The sequence below is a fragment of the Agelaius tricolor genome, unplaced genomic scaffold (assembly GCF_023055355.1).
Source record: "Agelaius tricolor isolate 1412-34295 unplaced genomic scaffold, bAgeTri1.0.p SCAF_2, whole genome shotgun sequence".
In the NCBI taxonomy this organism is placed as follows: Eukaryota; Metazoa; Chordata; class Aves; order Passeriformes; family Icteridae; genus Agelaius; species Agelaius tricolor.
The window spans coordinates 46,881,484-46,893,799 of record NW_027269262.1 but is presented as its reverse complement, the minus strand read 5'-3'; the positions used below and the strand labels follow the sequence as shown (position 1 = coordinate 46,893,799).

Genomic DNA, 12,316 nt, shown 5'->3' with positions numbered 1-12,316 from the left:
AGATGATAGTTTTATTTAGGGATAGACAAATCCAACTTTGTCCTTCCTTGAATGAAGGAGTAATACAATCACCTGTGCCAGGTCCCTGCCCACTTAGCAATTTCTTCCAGATGGAAGGCCATCTTCTCCCTCCATGCTTAGCGTGAAGCCACCAAGTAAAAATAACCAATGGAAAAAAGTACTGAGTCTCTAAATGCTCATTCCTGTTTTCTGAAACATTCAGTAAAATTACAGTGCCTTCATAGTCAGATACTAAAGCACTCTTTGCAGTGACCTGGATGGGTGATTTCTTGGGTGTGTACACAGCAGGTAATGGTGTTCCTGTGGATGCAGAGTGCTTTGACTCATTCCCTTGCTTTTCTTTAGTTTCTTCCCTGTTGATCCTCTCAGCCAGTAGCAGTTTTTTCTTCAGGATTTAGCTCAGTACAGATCTGGTACAAATGTTGGCCATGCTATACATGACTGCAAAATTTATTAAGAACTCCCTTGTGGGTCTGTGCAAGCCTGGAGAAGCTGAACCTCCATGGTCATATGCACCAGTGATGCTTGTCATAACTTAATATTTTCCACTGGAGTGCCTCAAAACTTTGTTTCTCCCAGCACAAAAAAATCTAAAATACTTTCTTCTTGTTTTTCATTATATATCTTTTATTTTGATTATTATGTTATCCAAAGGCCTTTGAGGAACTTCAGTCTGGCTGTCTGTGAGTGGGCCAGGCACTGGACTAGTGTCTAAGGTCAGTGGCATTTTTCTCAAGAAAATGTAATTGCCCAGACCCCAATGCCTGTAAAGACATTTACTAACCTACTTTATATAAATTCTGGAAAGAAAAAATGCCAGGTAAAGGAAAAATAGCAGTGTAAAGATAAGACTTGCTTAAGTCTATCTGTAAGAATCAGCTTAGTGTCTCTAATGCCAGATTGAAATGGAAAATTATTTTAGGGTGCAATAGGATTCTTTTTAAATAGACGTTCGCTGCATTGTATAATTGGGATTTATTACAGCCTTGATGGCTTGCTGTCACACAATACTTAGACTTCTGTAGGTTTATCTGTTTGCATCAAAACATCTTTTTGCTGCTTGCTATAAATGCCTTAGGATAAATTCTTGGGAGAGACACATTTTTTTCAAATTAAACTCATCTGTGGGCTGAAACACAAGCTAGCTGCTGGTGCTGCTGTATAGTAACAAGGTAATCAAAGAACACAAAACAAAGGTGGGATTTGATTCACCCTGACCCAAACTGTCTGCCCTGTATGCAGAGGGGTGAATCTGAGTGTGGGAGCTTAGACGTGCAGTGATGGGACACAGGTGCAGGTCAGTGGTGTCCAGCACACTCCGTAGGTAACAGGATGTAAATGATGACTTTAGGGTAAAATGCAGCTCTGTTTTGACTCTGCTGTCTGTGTGGACTACTGCTGTTGGCTTTGATGGAAATACAGACAACTAAAACCTATCCTTACCTACACACGGAGCACCTGAAATCCAGGTGAGTGCTGAAACGCACGGTGACAGCTGCAAAAACCTGCAAAGATTTTGGTGGAACTTGGATTTCTGCCACCATTTGTAGGGAATACAAATAAGCCTGCACGTTTGGGAAGCAGGAAACATGGGATTAATGGGTTCTAGTTCAGTGTTTGTGTAGCATAAACAGCCAATAAGGTTACCTTCTATTTTCAGCAGAAGTATTTTCAGCCTACAAAATAAAAAATGTTTAGTCAAAATATGATTGCATTTAATTACATCTTCTAGGTAGTGTTTTTGGATGGTGTCTATATGCCAGTTCTGTGCTCCCATTGCAATATATTGGAGATTTGGATGCCTGGGACTATATAAATATAGTATAACTGTATAAATACAATTACCAGATGATGCAACTTACAAAGAATGTGTCTACATGCAATAAAAATGTTAAATAGTGTAGATTTGATATCTTCTATTTTATAAAGACAGAAATTTGCAGGCTGCTGAAGTCATGGGACTTGTTCCAACCACTACAGAATTTTGGACCAACCTTGAAGCTGTGTGCTCAGAGTAAACATTTTGTACACTGCTTATGTAGAAACATGCTGATTCTGTGGTCCCTTCCTCGCGGTGAGGAGGTGGTGGCACTTATCTCATTGCATTTCCCAAAAGGTTGAATGTTAATATCCAGTTTCAGAGCTGAGCCATATGTTTTCCCACCAATTTCGTCCAAATGTTTCTGATTTGTTTTATCGCTATTAGGTGACATTCCAAGTATCAGTGTTAACTGTTTCCTTCTGTGGTTTAGCACTGTGAGAATACTATAGCTCATTCCCCAGTGAAAATGTCCAGCATTTGCAGCAAACATGGACTTTTAATTAAAGCATTTTCCTATGGAAGTACTTCTCTCTCAAAGAAGAGGAATATTTGAGAGCTGTTGTCACCCTGTACATCTTCATTTCAATTTAAGATAATAAAAGTGCAGGTTTGTATTAATGTTTTGGGTGTGTTTTCTCATTTGATCAGCACGTTGAGTTCATGGTGAAGGTAGTAGGCGTGGGTAGTTACAAGCCTGTTGTGGAAAAACTCCTAAAAAACAGCTGTTCTTATGTTCTCTGTTGCAATGAAAGATTAGAGACGGTTGAAATTTAACCTTTATTTATGCCTTATGAAAGAATTATTTCAGTATTTAGCTCAATTCATCAAGAGATTATGACCATCATCTTGGACTTGAAGTCCACACGAGAATGGAATGACTAGGCACAGTAAATGCTGGTGTGTTATATGCAACTTCTAACCACATAAGAAATTAGTATTTTTAAAGAATACTTGTGAAAGTAATTATGTTTATTAACATTTATTTGAATAGCAGAAATCCAGGTCAACCAGAGGAAGATTTGATGTTTTACTGGTTTTGAATTGCATCGCAGCATATAAAGGTGTAAAAGTGGAGCCTTCATTTTTAAGATACTTAGGAAACTTTTGTGGACCCTTTTGACAAAATTGCCTCACTAGGTAACTCTGTAAAGATTGACACCTGCCAGATAAACCATGTGGAACTGGATGTTACATTCCAACCAGGTATCTTTATCCAGCTTTATAGAGAAGGAACATTTTGTCTGTCTGGCTACCTTGAGTGCGTTTTGTGTGTTTTGTGTGTTTGTGATTGTGTATTTTAAGTTTGCTATGACTATGAGTGAGTAATTGGATTCAGAATACTGCAGATTTAAATAAAGACATGTCTAATTTGTATGTTGTGATAGTTCCCAGTCTTGTGTCTTTCACGTGCATAGAATCATAAATTAGAGATGTGGTCCCTAGGAGACAATTATGGTTTATTTTGTTAGAATTGTAACCAACAACATAATTTTGTTCAGTGCTGTTAGACTGCTATATCCTAGCAAAATCCTGAAAGTCTCCAGATCCTCCACTGAAATTCACTGAGTGAGCAAAGTTCTGACTTTAAAAAGCATTTGTATGATTGAGAAATCCCTGGGGCTGGATGCATGCTGGTGGCTGTCATTTGTCAGTGCGACTGGATGGTGCTGTCACAGTGACACCATTCCTTGCAACTTGCACAGCAGTTGTGCTTGAAGAATGTCATTGGTAGAGAAGCTGTAGCAGTGAAGGTGTGATTTTTAAGAAATTTTTATGTGACTGTATTCAAAATAGAGAAGTGCTATGTAAGTTCCTGTTTCCTAGCCTTACATGTCTAGTATTCCTGGAGGAAATGGGAGTAGATTCATTCTGCTGGACTGGCAGTACAGAGAAGTAGTTCTTAGTAAGTAAATCCCAGTTGAATTTTTGAGCCATCCATGAGTATAACTGTCTTCTCACCAGAGTTCAAAGTGTGAATATGAAAGCTGTGCTAGATCCAGATTTTGAAATGTTCTGATTCTAGCTTATTTTGGCTCTAGGAGAATTGTGATTTAGGATTCAGGTTAATCTGTATTTGATGTACCATATCTGAAAACAAAACAGTTCCAATTTGTGTTGTTTCAAACTTGAAAGAATTTTTTAGAAGTGGACTGTTTTTCAATTTTTTTTTAAATTAAATCCTATTTAAGCATTTTATGCCTATTAGGATCAGGAAGCGGTAAAACAAAGAAGAGTGAGAATGTCAAACATGCCTGTTTTTTATTTTTGAGATAGAGTTTGGAAAAGTTTTTAATTTTTAACATTGGAAAAATACTGATTTCTTTTTATTTATTTATATTCCTCTTTTGTATTTGGTTGTTACTTAATATTTTTCTGACTGTTGAATCCATCAGAAAGTGTCTCTATTGATGAATATGACTACAGAGAAGGTGTTAAAAGAGAAAATTGTTAGAAATGTGATGGAAAATCCTCACCATGTAATTTGAGTGAAGAAGAGCACAGTTTGCATATAAGTAATTCGTACTCATTTTATAAAATTAGTTTCAGCTATATTCTTAAAACTTTGCTGGGAGAAAAGAGAGATTTGGCGTTTGAAAATAACCAAAATACCGTATTTTTCAGGAAGGGGTTTGGCCCTGAAAGTAAAAAGAGGAACACACACAAAGCTAGGAGCAGTTAAGTGTTTTATGGAAATCATACAGAAGTATGTACAACCATTTCCGGCATGGGAAAACTGATCTGGAAGTTCAGAGTTTGCATTTCAGTAATGTGGTGGTTGTGAGAGAGGTTGTAATGACTTTCAAAACCACTTCAAAACACTAAAGTATCTAGCTAATCCTGTTTCTCCTGACTCTGGCAGCTAGCTGGAAGGAAAGGATTCAAACCCAAATTATCTACAGAAGATGTGGGAGATCTTTAGATAAGGGAGAAAGAAAAGGAAGTTCCTGGGTGGCCGGGATATTGTTCTCCCCAGTGGTGCCCTCTACATTGCACTCTTCTATTTAATTTTTAAAGCACTTTGCCATTGGGATTTCTGTACTTTGTAAACAGGATTCAGCAGATGTTTAAGTGAAAACTGTAGAAGAAATGATGAGCTGGAGTGAAGTCTACAGCTGTTTCATATATGGTGTTCAGAAGGTATAAAAGGATTGGAAACCCTGAGTTTGCATGCTCCAAGCCAGAGTCGGAAAAGCTGACAGGCACAGCAAACCACTGCAGTTATGAGCAGCTCATAGGCAGAGATAAAGCACAGATCCTGCCTTCCTATGCTGATCCACAGAAAAACTGAATCCAGAGAGGCTTATTAGTACAAACTACTCTGGCCCAGAAATAGTTGGAAAAAAATATGATTGTCTCTAGTGAAAGCAGCTCTTACCCCTTAAATGAGAAGTCATAAACCAAATAACAATGCAAAATAACACCGAGTATTTCCCAAGTGCAGAAATTAGTCAATGTTGTGGCAGAATTGGGAAAGATACGTTTGGAAGAGAAACAAATTCATAATTAGTAGTTAATATTTTAAGCACACCACCGCAAGTTTGTTAACCAGCTTGGCAAAAAGGGACAGCAAATGGCTGTCAGATGGGGGACATTATATTATATAAAATTGAATAAAATTTCAGCAACTATTTGCATGCATGGCAGGAGAAGATTTGAAGAGTAACAGTAAGCTCACTCTCACTCTGTGACTTCCAATAGGAAATGTTTCACAGTCTGTAAGATTTACTTCTTTCCATTTGGTAGCTGATTACTGATTTTTTTTTTTTTTTTTTTTGACCAGTTAGGAATTTTGGATGTTAATAGCATGCCATGTTCAGTGAAATAGGTGACTTTTCTGTGATAGCATGGCTGTTTCTGGTGCTGTTTTGTCCTGTGTTCTCTCTGTCCCGGGATACACTCCCTGTGAGCCCAGCCAGGCTATGGCTGAAACCTATTACAGAGCTCCTGTAGATTGCTTTGCTGCTGTCCTGATTTATTCTGCTGGTATAACTGTTTAGGGACACTTCAGCTGTGAAATGAGCCTGCACACTGTTCTAATCTGAAATAATCTGAAGGACAAAAGATCTGAAAAAGCTTTAGGGAAATTAGTAGCATGATGCTAGTTTAATTGAGAGAAAGGAATTCACGTGAGAAATTGGGATGACTTACTGTTTCTGTGTGTTCCAAGAATACCATTTTATAGAGCTCAGGTGGCAAATCCCTGTTTTCCTCATTTTCCTCATGTCTCAATCCAAAATGAGCTGTACCTTAAATTGATTTAGGTTTTACCCAATAGCATAGGCTCTGCTTATGCTCTGCTGGGATACCACAGTGTCTGACTGCAGCTGAACATGTGGGATGTGTTTCAAGGCAAGCTATGGAAGAAGTCTATGGTTAAAGAAAGTTGCACAACCAGAATTAGTTTGTAATTTATTAACTTTTGAGTGGTTAATCAGGGAAGCTCAAGGTTGTATGTACATAATGGGCATACAGGTTTGTCTGCCAGACCCTCTTCAGCTTAACTGATGAAGTAGGAAAGAGTTGATTTCTTTGTTGGTTGTAGTGTTTCATCTGATTCCTTCTTTCATGTCCTTGTCTGACTCACACTTCTAGCATTTTGTCCTTCTCTGGAATATCCCTTCCAGCTTTGACTGTGCTGTACATATGGCTTCTGAGGAATGGTTTAAGTGGAGACTGTGGAAATACAAATGGGGCTAAGCAGGCAGAAGCATTTTTTGATGTTCAGAAGAGCCCTGGGGGAAGGGTTCCAATGAAAAATTAGAGGAAAAACATTTTGAATTTGTAGTCTAAGACACTGGTGGTCACGGGTACTGTCAGTGGTGTCTGATGAGTTGTACCTTCACTTGCCATAGAATTTTATCCCTCTGCTCATACATGAAAGCCCCTATTCCATGGCTCCCTATCATGACTGTGTTGAGTGGAGGCAGCTTTAAAACCTAGACAGAAACATTTGTTCATTTGACATTTAAAGCAGAAAATGAATAATAGCTGTAAGTATTTGATTTTCATTATAAAAGGTCCCGAAACCTGTTTTATTTTTAACTTTAATCTAACTAGCAGCTTAGGTTATGGATTGTTTAAAATGCTCTCTGTTTTGGCAGATACCGAACGAGTTTCAGACCTCGATACACAGTTGCATATAAGACAGTGACAGAGCTGGAATGGAGATGTTGTCCTGGCTACAAAGGGGAGGACTGCAGGGAAGGACCTGCAGAAAAGCCAAACACTGCTCGTCGTCCCACAACACCAGCGAGAGCTGCCGTGAAGAAAGGCACAGGTAACTTTTTGTCTGAACTTTGGTAAGCACAGTCATGTCTGGTTTCTTCTTTTGTCTTCTAATCATTATGGTTTCTACTGAACTCAGCTGCTGTCAGGTACAAAAGCCATGTGAAAGACTCTGTGAGGTGGGGAAATAATAGCCAGGCAATAGCAGGCCTGATACAGAGAATTTCCTGAAGAATAACAGAGGAATGGGCTGCAGAACACTGGCTGGAAATGCCAGCTGACTACTCATGGTTCCAAAAAACCTTTAGGTAAAGACTGTGGGTTTTGTAAGAATTTACAGGGCTGGTTTGTTTTTTTTTTTTGTGGTTTCTCCAATGTTCAGGTAAAAAAAAAGGAATATTACTAAAACAAAACAAAACAACCCCTCCCCCCCAAAAAAACAAAAAACCCACAAAAACCCCTGAAAACACAGACACTAATTTTAATGATGCATAAGAGTTCCTAGCAGTTTCACAATGTTTTGTTTAAGATTCTAAAGATTTTACAGATTCACATTAGATTATGTGCTTTAATAAGGGGTAAGAGAATTAGTATGGATAAGCCTCAACTTCTGAAAAATATTTTAAAGAATGAATGATGTTTGTTTGTGTAAGATACTGTCTTCTGAAAGGGCAAGAAGGAATGCTGTTACTGCCATATTATGCCTTTTCTCCATTCAGAAAAAATGATAAACAGATGTTTCCTTCTGAAGGACTTTTTCCAACATAATTGGAGATTAGTGTCACATATAACACTTAGTCAGATTTCCACATGTGTTTTCTGTGTGGTGGAATGTACTGAATGACTGAATATATGGTTTCAAACTAGTCCCATAGATTATATACCTGCTTTAAGAACAAGCTTTTAAAGTATTTTGTTAGCCAACCTAAAATATTAATTCCAAAAGATGATAATAAAACATGGTGATATCTATATCCTTCTCCTCTCTTCTAGGCAAAATTAAAAATTACTTTTGACTTTTCCTGCAGTTTATCCTTTCTTGACCTCTGATAATGTTTGTTTTCTGAGTTTTTGTTCTGGATTTTCTGCAGTTGTTACACATTTTGTGTGAAACTGAACATCCAGATTTGTACATGGCTTTGTAAATGAGGTCCTACCAATGACAAGATTCAGATTCATTAATTGATTTATGATAGGTAAAAAGTAGATTGCAACTAAAAGTCTTCTCTTTCTGATTTTCATACAATGAGTATAAGTTATTTTAATCTAGTAGTTTTGAATGTGTAAATTTTACAGTTTTATACATGTTTTTATTGCCTACTTAGATGTATCCCAAATAGTTAGGTATTTGTGAAGCAAGTGTGATAACTGGAGTGTCTTGCAGAACCCTGTGTCATGTATGGGATGTATAATTGGGTCCCAGGTCAGTAAAACACGGAAGCACAAACCCACTTCAGGCACGTAATTGACTGCCACTGAAGTTTTCAGTGGGAATTCAGGAGCAAATTATTGTTATAGGAGATGCAGTGGTTCTAAGGTGATGTGTATGGACCTGTATTGGTCTGTTATACATGCCATAGCTTAAATCCATTGCTGAACAGGAAGGATGGTTTCCAGTTTCTTTATGGCCACTGTACCTTGGTAGGAATTGGTCACTGTGCTAAAACTTCTAGTTCTGAGGGTTTTGATAATGTATTAATTACTAACAACTGAAAATAAGAACAGAAAAAACAGCAAGCATTAGGCAGTTTAAACCATTATTTCATTTTAAAGAAAAGTGAAGTCAACTGCAGCTTATTAAAACAGGTACCACTGGGAATATTTACATCCACATTTTGTTATTTCTGGGAAACAGATGCAGAACCAACAGGAGCACCGGCGCCTCCACCATATGAGAAGAGAATGCAGTTTCTTGAGGACGAGTTGTTTAGACTTACACGGTCTGTGATTGAACTCCAGTCCTCCGTGGCAGGTGTGAATGAAAACCTGAAGCTGACTGTACAGGAAGATGCTAGCAAGATGTTGGTCACTTGGCTGAACAACCTTTACGACCGCCCGGAGCCTGACAGTGCAGTTGGTGGTGAAACAGACACTATTCAGCTGCCAGGCCTCCTCAACAATAAAGATCAAAAAGACCCTTTTATTGATTTTGAAATGGAAGATATAAAAGCTGAGCTAGCTGAGGTGAAAGAAGCCTTGAAGATGAGGAATGATGAGCTCGAGGAACTGAATGGAAAAGTAAAAGGCTATGAGGGACAATTAAAACAACTGCAGGAGGCAGCACAAGGACCTACAATAACAATGCCCCGTGACAATATATATCAGGACTATATAGACTCAAAATTTGAGTCCCTCAGGCAAGAAATAATGGAAGGATTTGAGAAGAAGATGGCAGATCTGAAGAACTCCTGTGACTATAAACTAGAGGATATTCAGCAGCAGTATGACAACAGTGAAAATAACTGTGTAGGGATAATGGATGTTATAAGAGGAAAAGAGAATGACTTGAGGAAAGAAATAGATACTCTCCGCACTCAGATTCCATCAAACAACTCCAGCTGTTGCAAGAAGGGTGAGGGAAATGACTTTGACCAACAGATGAAAGATTTAGATAAGAAGATTGACAGAATTGTGGAAGCACAGAGGATCTTGAATGTCAGAATAGATAATGAAATCATTCGATTGTCAACTCCAGATCTAGAAGACGTGTTGGGTGAGAGGCTGGAGGAGCTGGATGCAAGGATGAATATTACAGAACGAAATGCTGAAGAACACTGTTTTTACGTTGAGGAGACTCTCCGTGGTGCTATTGCTGCTGAGGTGGACGAACTGAGAGACTTGTTTGACCAAAAGCTGCGGGCGCTGGAGGTCAGGCTAGGCGGGACTATTTTGGAGATTGCCAACACCACGGACCCGGATGGAATGTTTGCTAATCCTGGGCCTATCTTGCCCAGCGATGCTGGATTTGCAAATGAGCAGTTTGCAGCAGAGATGAATTTTGTGAAGGACAAACTGCTGTCGCTTGAGCAGCTCTGTGGGCAGAAATGTCAGTCTGCACCGCGAGGCACCGAGGACCTTCAGAAACAGCTAGAAGATTGTAATGACAAGTACAATCACTTGCTCTTGAAAACAGAGAATAATTCTGTTGTCCTGAGGTCTCTAAATAGCTCTCTTAATGAGAAACTCAACTTAATTAAGGGTAACCAGCGTGACATCCAGAAAATGCAGAGAGACGTACGTGTATTCCGATACAATCTAAATGCCATTGATAAGGATATGAAAAATCTTCAAGATGGCCTGAGTAGCTGCAGGGAGCAGCTTCTGGGTGTCAATTCTACATGCAGAAAAACACAAAGAGGTGTCTTCCGAAAAATTGATCAAATGCAGAGGACATTTGCGAATCAAACTGCTCATTCCAGTGAGAATTGTTGTGGTGAAGTGAAAGACAGACTAGAACAATTGAATGACCATGTCCTGAATGATCTTAGCAAGTGCAAAGAAAAGACCCAAGGGGTCCAGGAGGGTGTTTCAGATGTTGAGAGCAGAGTCTCACATATTGAAAAAGTCTGTAGCAAGCTGGACTCTGTTTCAGACAGCTTGCAGAATATAAAAGAAGGTCTGAATAAGCACGTGAGCAGCTTATGGAACTGCATCCGTGAAATGAATGGAACTATAGCATCGCATTCCACTGATATTTCTGGCCTCAAAAACTCTGTCCAACAGTTTCATAGTCAGGTTTCCAAAATCACCGCAGACATTGAAGGCATGCTGAAATCTCAGCCTGACACAAGTAAGTTTCTTGCTTATTTTTTTTTACTTTTTGCTTCTTTGTTTGTTTTTTAACTGGCTTTCCTTTCTGAAACTCTTAGAAAAGAACTAAACAAGGGAGGAAAAAATATTACACAATTCCTTCTTTATTTTTGCAGTGACTAATTTTGGCTATTTGCTGCAGAACACCACAGAGTACTTTGAGTGCTTTTAAAAGTATCCTCCAAAAAGAAAAAAAAAAAAAAAAAACCAAAAAGAAGTTGTACATGTTGTTATGTTTACTTCGAGCTAGAATAAAGATAGTGGGAAAAGTAGTGTTTTCAAATAGTGATTTTAAAGTGAGTTTTTTGTAATTATTATCTGTATTATGCCAATTCATTTGATTTGATTTTTTTGTTTTGTTTTGTTGTTGAAGATTATTCTGTATTCCTCAGGGAAAATTGAAAAGCAAGTAGAGAAAACTGAAGTCAAATTAATTCAAATTTATTATAAGAAAGGTTTCTTCTAAGTCGTGTTCTTAGCATGAGTTTATACTTATAATTCAGCACCAACTCTTTGATCTAGAAGTTTCACAAATGAGCTCTGGCATATCTTGGCATGGCAATATAAGACTTCTGCTTCGTAGCTCTCCCAGAAGCTTGCATTCCCACAAGGTCATTGGCAGTACTTGGCACATTCCAGCTGGCAATGTTTTAGCACCTCAGCCAGTTCTGTTAATAGTCCAGCATGCTGGTGCAAATCCACCTGCAGTTTGTTTTAAGTTTGCATTAGAGCAGCTGAGAGGCTGGGACACATTCCCTTTGTCCCAGAACGCTGGGAAATGGTAACCTCAGCGTGCTGGTGAGCCTTGCAATGAAGGTTTAGAGACCTTGCCAAATGCTACTCTGTTCCCTCTGCAGTTCTTGCTCCAAATTCCAGCAGTGGGTTGTTTTCCTGAGAGTTGAAGTTTACAGAAGGAAGCTGAGTTGCTGTTTTCCTGTTTCTCTTAGCATGACGCAAAATCATAGGAATTGGAGACTGTTTTGAAACTGCACTCTTCAGTTGGTTGATGCTTCTGGTTTTAATTCTGTGCACGTATGAGATAAGTAAGAGGCCAATTTCTGTGACTGGGTAAAAATTAGAAGAGGTGCTGAGGGAAGAGCCTGTGCGCTTTTGCAGCTGATGATGGTTGGGAGAGATCAGATGTGAGATTCTTGAGTGTTCTTTCTGGAATGGCCAAGTTGTGCCTCATGAAGGGAAGAATATCCTTCTCACCCCAAGGCAGAGACTTGAAAACCTGCAATAGGTGTGTTTCTTTTGTTTAATTGTTTAAAACCAAATGTATAGCAGTATTTGACACATAAGTCCTTCTGAAGGGAGAAGCTTTTGTGTGAAATAAAAAAAAACCAATCTCTTAACTTTAAAGGAGGAAGTAGAGTGAAGAAGGACTGTAAATTTCAGATAATTCTTTTGCTGTAATTTTGACTTAAATTCAGCAGG

The 12,316-nt window shown here is 38.6% G+C and overlaps 1 protein-coding gene across 1 annotated transcript in view; it reads left to right on the top strand.

Annotated features, from left to right (window-relative positions):
- Positions 1 to 12,316, top strand: part of EMILIN2 (elastin microfibril interfacer 2) — a 37,532-nt gene that overhangs the window by 7,032 nt on the left and 18,184 nt on the right. Inside the window, exons 3-4 of the mRNA XM_071417822.1 lie at positions 6,946 to 7,121; positions 8,925 to 10,859. Coding sequence (XP_071273923.1) covers positions 6,946 to 7,121; positions 8,925 to 10,859 — 2,111 coding nt within the window. The remainder of the gene's footprint in view (positions 1 to 6,945; positions 7,122 to 8,924; positions 10,860 to 12,316) is intronic.